General features: G+C 35.5%; 1 protein-coding gene across 2 annotated transcripts in view; it reads left to right on the top strand.

The window, feature by feature from the left end:
- The window catches only part of NFXL1 (nuclear transcription factor, X-box binding like 1), a 50097-nt gene that overhangs the window by 19032 nt on the left and 16357 nt on the right, over positions 1 to 14708 (top strand). For both annotated transcript variants that reach the window (XM_064449384.1, XM_064449385.1), the window contains exons 15-18: positions 602 to 623; positions 6758 to 6898; positions 9092 to 9258; positions 10037 to 10106. In XM_064449384.1, the coding sequence (XP_064305454.1) occupies positions 602 to 623; positions 6758 to 6898; positions 9092 to 9258; positions 10037 to 10106 (400 nt within the window). The remainder of the gene's footprint in view (positions 1 to 601; positions 624 to 6757; positions 6899 to 9091; positions 9259 to 10036; positions 10107 to 14708) is intronic.

Raw genomic sequence — 14708 nt, 5'->3', positions numbered from 1 at the left:
AGAGAAATCAAAATAATACTTGGGAAGGAGGTGACAGATATGTAGGAAATCAGGGGTAAAAAGAAAAATATACTTTTCAAAATGAATTGAGCAAAAGACTGATTTAATTTTTAGGAGATCAGTGTTTGAATAATTCACCATTTAATACCTTGAGAATTCTGATCAGTGTGCAGTTTTTCTTTCCTAGGGATGATAAACCATTCTAAAAGGGATAGACTTGTAAACATAAGAGTAGACTAGATAGGTCTCTGAAATAACTGAAAAATACAAAGTGATATACTAGAGCCAAAGGCGAAACATTTGGAAGCAATTCAGGTAATTTTCTAAATAAATTTTCTAACATGAAAATGATAAATTTCATGTACAACTGTCATTAATGTGCACATGAAAAACTGATTTTGGGATTGCTGTCATAAAATACAGCAATCCAAACAACTGTTGAAAAAGAGAAGGCATTGATCTGCATAGATTATTTTCTCTTAGTTTGCACTTTTCACAAATAGATTGCATTATTTTTGTGTGAGAAGCACTGTCATTGTTTTAAGTCCCTTATTAAAGAAATATATGCTTTCTAAATTTCTGATTTTTCTCTCTTTAACAGGGAGTGTCTTGGGCAGCATGAGGTAAGTCATGGAAACTGCCTTTTTAAGTAGAATATGAAGTATATCTCACTTCGTCAATTAGCAAAAAAAAAACCTATTAAAGAGAAATACTATATGGCTTTCTTATTTTAAAACCAGTGAAGTACCTTAGTGCAAGGGCTTACATATCAGGTCTTTTAGTTCCTTTTTGAAGAATATGTAACTACTTGACTTTTTAGAATTCTTGGACAGAAGTTTAAACTCATGATCTGTGAAGCTATTTGTGTATTCTTGCAGTTGTTTAAATAGTGTACATTTTTTCAGGGAGTCTTTTTTCATTATATACTTCAGGGGTTTTTTTTCTTGTATGTATTATTCTCTACCTGGCACATGTTTTCCTCAGTTCTCCTAGAAAATCAATGTTTATTTGAAAAGGATAAGGAACACAGTGTTGTACAGGAAAAGTCTCATGTGACTTAGATCTGGGCATGCATGGATGAAATCAGACAATGTAGTGGAAGCTTCTTTAGTGTTACTTATTAGCTATTCTTTTTGGTGTGCAGCCTTCTGTTTTCGCTTACATGAGAACAAAATCGAAGTGACTGTTGAAGCTAAATAACTACCATTATTTGCAGTCATTTCACTTGATTTTTAAAAGATGATTGATAAACTAATCTTTTTTAAAAATTTTTGCTATTATAGCTTTGTCTGGGAATATCTCTACTAGTAAGTTTGACATAAATCCACTATCAAAGTGCAGCTAAAAAGACTATACAAAACCTAGTTTCATTTTAAGCTAGTAAAAAATTCTGGAAAACAGAAAACACTTAAAAATATTTAAAGCTGCCCCCTCGTTTTTTTTTATCTTTGACCTTCTTTAACAATCTTTTGGTATGTTTTGCAATGGTGGCTAGATTATGTGGTGGCAACATCTACAAATGTTGTTAACAAAGTTTATATATCTACAGTCTGTTAGTGCAGCACATTTATTAATCCAACCAAGCTGTGAATACAGCTTCCTTGCAGCTACTTTGGAGCTTGTCAGTCGCTAAAGAAAAATGTGTTGTGAAAATGGATGAAAAGAACAACTGTGCCTGTTTGCTGTTGAAACAGCTGGGTTTTGGTTTTGCTTTCCACAGTAAAACTTGCAGGTGTATCAGCTAATGTTTTATCAAGTCAATGACCTGTTTTGTGATAGGACGTATCAAATCTCACCCAAACTTTCATGAACTTATATACAAACTAAATACATGCTGTGGTTAATTGATCCAATATATAACTTTGCTCTAGACAATGTTACTGGTTTTGGTACTGTTCAGATGTATATGGTTGTGGTGTTTATGTCCCTCCCCATAACAGAGGACAGTATGGCTCTTCTTATTAGAGAAAATGGTTCCAATTGCTACATATTTATAACTACTTATTTCAAAATAATGCAAAAAAAAAAAATCCCTTTTCTCTTGCATGCTAGTCTTAGCAGAATCAGTCAATGGTTTTGGGTCATGTTCTCTTTATGGGTTAATATAGAAAATAAGGAAAAATCCCAGGGAGTCTATGCCTAACTTCAATTATTTAGATTTATTGATGCTATATGATGTTCTAGATTGTGTTCCTTCTCTCAGCCAGCAGAGCGCAGTGCTTCCTTCCTGCTGAAGTTTAGCAGTTTCTGGAGTGGAATGAAGTGTCCTAATCTTTGAGATTTTGATAGGAGTCAAGGAAAAGAATGATTTGTTGATGTGTCGTGTGTGTGTGTGAGGGGATGTTTACAGTGTATTTTATGTGCATTGTACATTTTTATGTTGTTCTGAGATCTCCAAAAAGAAAAAAAGTGTAATGTCTGTTCAGTGTTGAACAGGCGCATTGGCTCTTAACAAGTAATCTCACCTCGAAGTAATTTTCTTTGGTAACAAGAGCAAATACTTGTATGTATTTATGAACACTTCCCTCCTATAGTAGTTTCCAGCCCTTGAGGGGATTTTCACTGGGAAATATGAACTCTTCACAGGTGATGACAGTAGCAATTTTCTCAAGCAAAGTTTTGCTGTCAAGAGGTGCGCACTGCTGTACTATCTACTGCTTATCTTGGACCGTTGTTATACCTCCTGTAATGGAGGAGATATAAAAGAAACAAACTAGGAATGAAATGAGTTATAAAGCCTTCTTGTACTTTACTGGCGTGCCTGCAGATGATGAGTAGAAGAGAGCATGAAAACAAACAGCTTAGGAGTTGTACAATAAGCAAATCAACTGTCTTTACACTTTTACTGGGACAGGAATTTAATTTGTGTAGGTAGTGGACTTGGTTGTTTTGTTGGGGTTTTTTGTGGTTTTTTTTTTTTTGTTTGGTTTTAAATTTCACTTTGCATTTAGTTTAAAAAGTACTTCTAAAGGATTGATTTAGTTTGAGCTCTTACAAGTCTTTGGGCATTTAGAACAAGCAATTTATCACTTGAAACAACAGATTTAAAACTATTTTTCAGATTATATAATTGTATAAAATCTATGTTCAGTGGAAGTATGATTCTACATGATTTTTAACCTAAAATAAGATTTCTTTTAGCTACAGTGTGCAGCCTTCTTTGAAATAATTTTACTGTGTAAGTTTTGGATGTTTTTACTTATATTTATAAAAATAACTCTTAATTCTCCGATTTGTAGGTGCTTAAAAGTAGCTCTCAATTTTATTTCAGGTTGTACGTCAGAAAAATCACCTAACATCAACAGTTGCTGCCACCCCAAAATGGAAAGTTGATGTTTGACTACTTCTTTGAACTGCTATAAGCATTGGCATTTCGTTGAAGTAGCATACATGTGCTCTTTTAAAATCAAATTTTGAGCACTGATGTTTATAGTCAAAATTCGTTTTTAGGGGAAAACATTAATTAAAGCCCATACAATGGGCCCATACATAAATGAGGACAGCAAGGAAATCATAACTTGATAGGGCATTAATTTTTCTCTGTATTTATTTTTCTTGTAGTTGCTTCATTCATTAAATGTTCTAGGGGAAGGGAAATGTTCTGGTTTTGTTCTGATGAGTATTTTGAATATCCTGTAATATCAATCTTACTGTTCTCAGCAGATAGAACTCTTTTTTTTTTTTTTCTTCTTTGTAGGAATTTAATGCTATATGTTGTTATTCTAAGGTTTTTTCTTTTTTAGTTGTGGTTCATTTATAGGAGGAAGACCATTATTCTACCTATATGTAAAGTTTTACATAAAACTTGTTGAGTCATCTTTATGGCTAAATACCTTATGAATGTTTCCAAAATTTCCCTGCCCTATTGTACTTTTATTTTCATATCCCAAGTGGTGTGTCTGTTAGTTGCTTTTATGCGTTTGGCAGATGTGCTGGAAAGCTTCTGAAAGTTATCTTGTACTTTTATCATTGCCTTCCTTTCCTTATCCTGTGGAAGGTGAGTGGTCTCAAAATGATGCCTCCTTATTTTCTTTCTTTTTTTCATTTAGCTTTCATAATATACTTCTGGTTCTCATCTGCGTTCTTTATTCTTCAGCTCATCAGCCTAGTGGAGTTTGTGGCTTCTTTGATATTTGTCTTTGTAGCGGGAGTAGTGACCTCCATTTAGCCATTTCAGAAATGCATTCCAACTACAGAAAGTAAAACTTTTCTCTACTTTGTTCTTTGGATTTATTAATAATATCCACAACAGATAGACTTCTCAAGAAATGGAAACAAAATTTGAAATTACGATGTAGTTTTGAATTAATTGGAGTTCTTTTAGTTTTGGCTACATTCAGTTGATTCCAGAAGACTCTGTTATTGGACTTAAGAAAGTCAATGGGTGGGGCAAGCTGAAGCCATGCTGGATGCGGCCAGAGAGCTGGGGTATTCTCTGCAGTTGGCTGTCTGAAAGCTGCTACCGTTGTCTGCTGGCTTGTGCTTCCCTGCGCCTGGCTTCATTCAACGCCCCATCTCATCTCATGTCCTTGAGGGATGCTACCAGAAGGGATGCTCCGCTTCTGCTAATTCTCCTTCTCTGGAGCTAGTGGCTGTGTCTGTATCTGCTGGAAGACAAACTCTGGGTAAAAGAAGACTCATCAGCATATTGAACTGTGCAGCCATAGAGCTAATCTGCTGTTACTGCCCTGATGTGCTGTGACTACCAGAGCCCCAGTGGAACCAGCATTAATTAAAAAATTGAGTGGAAATAGGGGAGCAAGGGAAGGCAGAGCAGTGGGCAGTGGCAGATCTTAATGTTTAGTACACCTTTTCATTCATTCTTTTACCTTCCAGCATCCTTTGACTATTTATGTTGCTACTGAAAGGAAGTTGTGACTCTGAGGAAGGAGGAGGAGGAGATGGAGGAGGATGAGGAGGGTCAGGATATTAGGAATGATAAAAGCTTTCATAATCGGTGTGTGCTCACTGGGTGTAGCATTCTGTGTTTCAGACCCTCTTTTTATTAGGCCTATCGCTGGCTTTTGGTCAACAGAAACATAAGCCATCAGAGACTGAGTTGTAGGATGTTTACAGGGAGGTGTATGAACTAGGTCAGACTACTTGCTATGGTTGTATTAGTGCATTAGCCTGTGTAATGAGCTTCAGCTCTCATATAGGGATGGGAGAGTACTTGGACATGATCGCCTCAAGGTTTTTTCCTGTGTATTACATGCTTGATGTTCAGTCTGCCTTGCAGACTCCTCTTTCACAGAGTCTCTGTGAGTCAGGACGAGAAGAGGAGTTCAGAAGTCTTGTGAATGAATTGCATTTTGCAGTGACTTGATGTGGAGTACAGTCTTTTTGGGTGAAGCCTGGAAAACATTTCTGTAGGCAAGAGGATTCAAATCCTACTTTATATATTTTTTGCTTTAGGATTGAGGGAAATCAACATGGACAGTGCTGAAGGGAGAATGTCCCTTGCTCAGCCCTGTGGGGGACCATCCTCCACTCCCTTGTTTCAGTTCCAGTGCTCACCTGGTTGTGTTGTGAATCAGTTTGCAAACCTAGCAAAAGACAAGGAACTTTTTTCTATTAATTCCCTTTCTTCCATTTTGATTAGCTGAATTGTCTTGCTCTAAAGAGAGATGTCTGGTAGGACTTGTTCAAAGTAAGTGGTTGGAGTGTGCAATTAGGATTGTAGAGTTGGAAGAGAGAAAAGGAAGGTGTACAGTGCAAAGCTGTTCAGTCAACTTAAGCCGTAACAAAAAATCACACAGTTCAGTCAAAGTGAGTTATGTCACATTAGCCTATTGTGTAATAACGTCACAAATAGTTTCTGTTTTTATCTGTGAAATGATCATAATATTAAGAAAAAAACCAATTTTTTTGACAGCATCACATAAACTAATTTTTTTTTCATGTGAATATTATATAATGGTTGGAAAATGGGAACAGTGAGTTTCCTCTAATACTGGTGATATGGAGGAACTTGTACTATTCAACTTTAGGAAAGTAACCTAGTTAACCAAGTTAGGAGTTTACACCCATTTCAGTACCGATGAAGATTATAGGCTTCTAAGTAGGTGCTCTGAGCAGTACTAGAAAAATCTGTTAGCTGGAATGTTAACCTCAAGTTAGAAAGTACAAATATATCGTAAGATATTAAAATCTTAGACCTGTCAGAGTCCGTCTTTCTTTCCCTTCCCACTCCTGGGAGTTATATTTGATATAGTCAGTATTTGGTTTTTAGAATTTCTGTAGCTTGCATGTTGTTTTCTGTTTGTAGAATTGTAAAATGGTTTGGATTTATGATGACCATAACACAATTAGCTCTGTGAAGGCAAACTCTAATGTGTTTTCTGCAATAACTGTGAAGTAGTTTAGGAACCTTTAATGGAAGGCACAAGTATAATTCAGAAAGAAGAAATAAATCACACTAAAAGATTTGAGAATGTAATAGTCTTTAAAAAAGAGAAGGAAACTCTTGCAAAAGTTACAGTTGTTTGTTTTTTTTAATTAATAAAGCAGGCTTTTTTACCTGGTATACTCAGTGTAAAACAAATGTGTGTGGTTATGTTGGACTGGGAACCTAAAGTCTATTAAAAAAAAGGTCAAATAGACATTGTGCTTCTTTTCTTCTTTTAACAAATATACTCAAGAACCAAATTTCTCTGTGTGTGTATATATGTATCACGCACAGCACACCTGTGCAATGTGTGTATGTATACGCTATCTGTGTGTTTATATGTATAATTTTTTTTCTTAAAACTTCTAGGTTAGTCCATTACCATGTCACTCTGCAAAACCCTACTCATGTAAAAGATTTTGTGGGCGGCTTCTTGACTGTCAGAATCACACCTGTATGAAAGAATGTCATCAAGTTACTAAATTAAACAGTAGTGTGGATGGAAAGAAGGTAAGATGATTTCAGTTTTGCTTTGGTTTTGTGTATTTTATACATTGTCTTCAGTTTTAACTTGAAAATAACAAATTTGCAGCTGGAAGACATGGGATTTATTCCAAATTCCACTGGGAGACTTGCATGTGGTCTGTGCCCCTTGACACCAGTTACATTTAGCTAGTCCATACTTCTTTAGACTAAAAAACTGAGACAATAGTGCGTATTTTGCAAATGCTACACTTTTTTGTTTTACGTTAACATATATTACTTTGTTTTCATCATAACCTTGTTTAATGTCCTTGACAAGTCTCTTCTAAAGTCAATTTCGGTAACTGTCAAGATCAAGTGACCTACTGATAATCTCTATATACAAATGCACTTGCAGTCTGCTGGGGAAACTACTGAGGAGAGCTGTAAATGAGGAGGCTAGCAAATCTTTAGGAAGGAGTGCTGGAAATGATGCAGAATAGGTGAAGACTTCTTAAAGCACTGGGGTGATCTATTCGTGTTTATCAGCGTCTACTAGAAACTCTCACTTTTCCGTTAAGCAGCTGTAAGTGTTAGTTGCTGAAGATAATATGAAACAAAGGTAAAATAAGTACAAAGCTGAAAATTGTTCTAGTTTTGAGCAGTCAAAAGCACATAGCTTGTGGTTTGAGGGAGTAATGATTTTAAAGTTTTTAAAGAATTACTGTAGAAGAAGTTGCAACATGGGCTCTGGGCATTTAGAAAACAGCAAGCATTCAGTTGGGTACAAAACATAAATATAACCTGCAGCAATAGAGTGACATCAGTAAATAGTGAGAGTGACGGTTGTTTAAGCATCTCCAGTTATGACTATAAGAGGCTGTGTGCCTACTCCTTCAGTTAAATCAATTAAAATGTGACTGGGTCAGGATTATTCCTAGCTCCATTTTCAATGAGACAATACATCATCGGAAAACGAGAGTCTATGTACATCTGAAGTACGGGTAAATCTCATTTCTCAATTTTCTTTGAGTTTTTATAAATTCAAGTTGGTTTTGACCTTTAGAGCTTTTGTTCTGTTGTTTTGATAGACTAAATTGCAGGTGTAGTCAGAAAAGGGCTGATTAAATTTCCTGCTTACATGTCTGAGTAATGATATTTTTTTTTTTTTCTGTCTGGAATTTAGGTTTGTTCTGCATGTTGTGTTAGAAAATGTTGCAGAAAGGCCAGCTGTTTGCTTTTACTTGCTGTTAAATTTTATATCTCTGTTTTCTAAAGGCTTTCAGTTGCTCGTGTCTGTCTTAGATGTGAATTTTTGGGGGTTAGGTTTTATAAATAACTATTGTATAAAAACTTAAATCCTAATGCCCTGATTTTGAACAGAAGAAAGTGAAACATTGGCTTGGAATTAGTCCTTTTTTGGGGAAGCATTATGTTGCTTTATTCTTGGATAAATTGGATTTACTTTGACTGACTTCTGTGAAACTGTGCATTCAAATGTGATGGTGGGCCTTAAATACTATGCTGTGTAGGTTCAGTTGATCATCATGTCAATCTATCTGTGTGTATTTGATTGCAGACTAGGGTTCTGGATGAGTTAAGATAAGAATATGAATAGAAATGGAGCTTAATTTACTGTGCTGATGTTGACTGCATCACTTGGAATGAGAATAACACCACAACTCTTGTAGACTTTGTGTAATATATATGGAGCAGAAGCAACACCTCAGCAGCTCCCAGCATATACCTAAGCTAATACTTTTTGGAAGATTATACAAACTATCATGTGTAGGGAAATGGAATGACGAAGTTTGCTTCTTAAAACCAAGCAAACAAACCTCCCCGCCCCTGTATTACAGAGCAGTATGTTATGACTATTTCAATAACATGGTGGGTGGGAAAAGTTCAGTTCTGAATATGAAATTACTTCTTTTTCTAACAGTTTTCCATAGAGAATTAACAGGCTTAATGGCAGTTTCCCAAAGCACTAATATTAAAAGGTCCTTTTATGGCCAGGAGGCAGACTAGAACTCTGTCTCTTTGACCGACAAACACTGGCATTTCTGCTTTTCTTTTAAAAGCATATTTTAATAATTATTTTTGCTTGAGGGATACCTCACTGAATAGCTGGATTCCCTTAGCAAACCCACCCAACTCTTTGTTCTATGTAAAAGCTCGTTAATGGCATCTAGCAAGCAAATGTTTGGCACTCTCTTTAGTACCTTGTTTTTATTTTATTAGGCAGGTCTAGAATGTTCACAGTGTGAAGAGGAGTGTACCAAGCCCCGGCCATCTGGCTGTCCTCACCGATGTGTTTTGCCCTGTCATCCTGGGGATTGCCCATCATGTCTCCAGATGCTTAAAATAAAGTGTCACTGCAAACTCTCAATACTGTACATTGAATGCTTGTAAGTGTCAGAACTGAACCCAATTTTCATCTGAATGCTACTAACTGGAAACCATTTGAAATGTCTGGGATGGGAGCTACTCTTATGGCAAGTTATGAAATGTCCCTTGAAGGTTATAATTTGTAATATAATGGGGGTTTTGCCAGTGTTTTATATGGTATTACTGCTAGAACTATAAATATATGAAGTCTCGTGAGCAGAATTGGGTTTTAATAATATTTTTATAATACAGTAATATTTTGAATTATGCAAATATTTAGTAATCTACATAATATTTTATCTATATGTGGTTCTTTTACGGTAGATAAAGAATTTTATAACAAGATTTAGAATTAATGTAGTTAGTGTAAGAGGTCTTTACAACTAATGTCCTTCAAACCCTTGCTGTTTTAATTGTAGAACTTATTAGTAAACATTTGTACTCCTTTTTAATCATTTGTGCGTATGTGGATAGAGGGTAAGCTAGGCTTTACTTAATATAAGACGAGACTTGTGGATTTAAGCATTATCCTCTGTGCCTTGCTCTGAAAATATTCCTCCAGTGCGTGTATGTTCTTCCTTCTGTGTTTTCTATAAATTACCTCAAATCCTCCAAATTTATGTGGGGTTGGGTTTTTTTTTTCTGTAAAATAGTGTAGTTTATATTAGTCCCACAGGATGTGGACAAATTAGCCCATTTTTCTTCACAGTGAGATATACTTAAATTATACACCTAATTGTATTGACTTCTGTTGGTTTTAATTTGGAATTTATCACAAATACATCTTTTCTCTTACAGAAAACTAACATGTGCTGATTTAAAAGAAAAGGAGCTTCTTATTTCCTGTAAAAATCAGTGTCCAAAAGAGGTAAGCCATGTTCAGAAACATGTGATTTGATGGATGTGTGGAATTTTGTGGATTTTACTTTTTTGGAAGGTTTTTGATACAGTTTCGTAGGCCAAGCAAACTAAAGAAACTTAGTCTAAATGAATGTGGTAAATGATAGATGCAAAGGTGGTTAGTGAACTGTAATCAGAGGACAGTTATTAATGTCTTGCTGTCAAATTGGAAGGTTATGTTGAAGGGTCAGAGATTTGTCTCCAAGACATTAATAGCTTGAATGTTTAAGCATGCCAATGACGTTGAATGTGGAAGAGTGTGCCTCCTAATGTGGTTAAAAACTGGTCTCAAATGTATATATCCAAAATAATGGGATGCTGTTTGATGAGGAAAAATCCTGAGAATTGTGCTGGCGATTTTTCTTGTCTAAGTGCAATTCTAGTTATCCCTGTCTGTGCAACAGTTCTGGGCATGGGGGGAAAAGGATTTTATACTTAACTAGTGAGGTGAGTCAGTAATGCCCTGCTGCACTGGTGAAATACATGTTAAGTAGTGTGAAGTAGAAGACAAGCCAGTTAATCTTTCTTCTGTATCTGGGTATATCTAAAGGGTTCCTGTAAAGAAGAGAATAACCTTATTGCATGATACTTAGACCTCGGACTGGTGTATATAGGCATTAGTAAGGAACATTCATGTTAAATACTACTTTTGAGTAGTAAAGCTTGTGGAGCAGGGGAAGAACTGGTTGGAGAAGCTACCAAATTTTCATCAGTAACAGTTTAGACATGTATCAGGATTTGTCCAGTTGTGGATAGTACTGCTGTAAGACATGAGGGATAGGCCAAATTACTTCTTCTGTGTCCCTCCTAGTGCTGTTATTATGTGACGGTTGTGTGCTTTGAGAAATCCGTGCATTACTTATTATTGTATCTTTGTTCTTTTGTTGTGATGAGAGTGACAGCTCTTTCTTCACTCCATTCTCCACTGTATAGTTAGAAAATTTATGAATTGGAAAACAGGAATAGTCAGGAATATTTTTGAAAGTGTTTCCACTGCTAAATTCTCCAGAATTTCTGATAAATTCTCCTTCCCTGCAATAAAAATGTATATACTAAAGAAAATATTTTGTCCCATAGTTGCTTATGATTTTGTTGTTCTGGTTTGGCCTTTTACTGTGTAGCTGAGTCTGTCTCATGCAATATTTAGCTGGCACTAATAAGTAATCTGATTCAACCCCTTCGCCGATTCCCACTCAGTTCCCTTATGCTGGTTTACTGATGATGTCCTCTAGTCTGAGATTTCTGTCATCTTACCTCCTAATAAATGTAGGTTCAGAACCATTCTTTTGCTTCATTGTTTTCCAGTACTAGAAGCATTAAATTTGAATCCTTGCCTTCATTAGAAAACTTGTTTTGGTTTTGAGTAAATGCAAAAAAATCACAGTATTCCTGCTGTTTCCCAACAGCCTCTGTTCCTCTGTTTTTCAGACAAGATCGTGTTAACCCCAACAGGAAGGCTGTCCTGTGTGCTTACTTGTATCTTCTGCTTTTTGCCCTTGTAGATGCCTTTCTGGTGTATTTTTTTCTGTAAATGAATGTGCCTGTCACAATTTTCTCATCTGGATGTCTGAAAGCTCTCTTCCTGGCTGGGGAACACTTTTGGATATTATTTCATTGTCCATTTACCTCTTAATTTTGTCCTTTCATTTCCCTCTCTTATTTTGGTTTTATTTGCTCCAAGACTTCCTCCTCTTTATTTTCAAGAGTGCTTATAATCTCTTAACATGAACTATGTGTTCCTGTACTTCAGCTTCTCTTCAAAGATTCCCCCCCCCCCCCATATCTCATTTTTGACTTTGATTAATGTAACTGTTGTGATTTTTCTGGACATATTCCCAAGACTCAGTCTGGGATTTAAAATCCATCTAGTAGTGGTCCTGAATTCTAGCTTGCAGTTCAGAATTGCCTTGTTCCACAGATGATGCATTTTTTACTTAATTCAGTGGGATACAAGAGAAAGTTTAGGACAAGAGAGTCCACTTTAGTTTTTTAATGCTTTTATTTAATTCTAAAATTCTCATTCCTTAGATGTCTAGAAAAATAAGGTTTTATGCAGCTTCTGGTATCCAGAGAATCTTTTTAGTGTAATTCATGATGTAAAATGCATGCTTCTTCCTTCCTCTGATTCTAGCTCTAGCTTTTATTGGCTTTCATGAAACATAAAAGTATTCGCACAGTCCTGCTTCGGGTACTTCATAGCTTTGTGTTACAGCTCATCTGTTTTCCTCAGATCCTATTTTGGTAAATTCATATGTACTGCATGGGTGGTTTACCTTTTTTTCTGTCTAAAAATTTGTTCCCATTTCTCTAAATATTAAACAATGCTAGGGATATTTTGTCTGGTTTATAAGTATACAGTACTTGTCTGCAATTTTGGGAAAATTATCTAGCTGTATCATAATACAAATTGTACTGATAGTTCTCTTTTAAAGGAGTCATTGATAAACACAATTTGAAGGAGCAGCCTTAACAGACATCACCCTGCCACTGCCACCACTGCCGCCTTCCCCTCCCTTCCTGCAAATATAGATCAAGCCTATTGAGGGGACCTCATGATAAGAACTTACAAAAAACTTGGGCAAAACATAAGTGTTCTAAATTCAGTAGTCTTATCCATCTTAAAGTTTACAAATTAAATATGTGTGCTCAAAACTAAATCGGAAATGTTTTGTGTGTAGTCCTGACAGCCTCGTGTAAATTTCAAATTAGTGTTTTATGAGAATTTTCTTATTTGATGTCAGAAGCTGACCTTGGGTGATTAGCAGAGCTCAGTGAGGTCGCTGTTTGCTAAAAATCAGTATGCACTGTGACTCCACCAAGCTTAGCATAGTGCAACTTAGGTTCAACCCAATACAGTATTTTACTGAAGTCTTAGTTTTGAGATGTTTTTGTTTAATGGAAATTGTGGTAGACAGTATGCTGCCATCTTTGAATTACAGGTCGCATGGTACATCTGGGGATTATGAAAATCAATTATATTGTGCGGTGCCTTGAAAAAATACAACAGGAACTTGAAAGTCTTGAAAGGTTTCATGCTTTTGTTTTGGCAATGGCAGTATAAAACTACAAAAATTACTTCTAGTATCGTACGGTACAGCTCACATTTCCTTTCTGCTTTAGGGAAAAGCAAAGTCTTTGATATTGCCACAGCTGTTAGATGAGACGCTTTAATTAAAAAGTTCTTTCTCTTGTTTGGTAGCAATAAAAAAATATCCTGTTGAAGGAAATTTAACTTTTTTAAATCAGGAGTGATTAAATTCTTATGATCATGTTTGCAGATGTTTTGGGGCAATTCTTACATAGAAGTTTTAATAGTCCATCAGTTTTCATCATTTATCTATTCAAATCAGTATTTGTGGATCTGTGTTTAATATTTTTTTTCTGTGTAATTGCTATTTTTTGATAAAATAACTGTACTTTGTACTTTTATTGTGTAGTCTGCTACTGTCTTGATGTGAAATATGGGACCCCATTGTGATAAATTTATTTTAACATGATAGTGCAGTAGAGACAATGTCATACATATTAAGAGTATGCTTATCTTTTTTATATAAATGAAATAAATTTTATTTCCAGAATGCTTAATTAAATATTGTAAACACACCTTGAAAATATACATGGGTTACAAAAATTTAATTTTAAAAGGTCAATGCACAGCTTTGGTCCCATAATGAGAGGATTTTCCTCAATGCCTGGCTTAAGCAGTGGAGGTTTTCATAAGATCTCTGGAAGCAGAGCCACCTTTTAAACTGAAGAGTCTATCCATTTGTCTGGAAGTGATAAACTTATCTTTTGTACTTAGCTTCTGGGATTGCTGCTCAAAAATGTTGTTTTCTTTATTAATAGCTTATTTTCTTTATTATCAGGTGTGTATTAACAGGTTGTGTTTGTTACCTCCTGGTGGAGATCAGTTAAGCCTCCATGAATGTTGATGGGTTTTATCATCATCAGACATAATATTAAGATTTAAATGCATTGCTTATGGGGAAAATACTTGCAGGATTTTTATTTTGTTTTGTTTTTAGAGCTGTGGATTAAATCTCTTTTAAAGACCTTGCTATGTCAAACGTAAAGCCTGTTCATTTTGGCCTTTAGTCGATGAGCTATTGACAAGTATCATGAAGATCTGAAGGGGCACATGCAGTTCAGCATGGACACTTAAAAACGAGGAAAGAAAAAAAAAAATCCTTTTCCACTACATTATTTATCCAGCAGAAGCAGCAGTAGGATTGCTTTTGTTTTCTGAGTTCGTGAGGAAATGTTGTTTTGACACTCATTTCACTGCTCCTCTTGATTTTTATTTTTTTTAATGTTTGTTTTGCATTGGAGGGAGTAAAAAGAAAGTTACACTGCCAGCTTCATTCTTGTCCTGCATGCCTGTGGATGTGAGCTGTGTAGCTCTATGCAGAGACCTAAATGTGTAGATTTGGGTTTCAGTATTGGTTTAAACATGCAGTTTAATTAAATTAATTAAATATACAGTTGGACTTGATGATCCTAGAGGTCTCTTCCAACCTGAATGATTCTGTGATCCTATAATAATGATTCTATACTTCTGTGCTATGCAAAT

Source organism: Phalacrocorax carbo, chromosome 4, assembly GCF_963921805.1.
Source record: "Phalacrocorax carbo chromosome 4, bPhaCar2.1, whole genome shotgun sequence".
In the NCBI taxonomy this organism is placed as follows: domain Eukaryota; kingdom Metazoa; phylum Chordata; class Aves; order Suliformes; family Phalacrocoracidae; genus Phalacrocorax; species Phalacrocorax carbo.
This window is presented reverse-complemented; position numbering and strand designations above follow the sequence as displayed.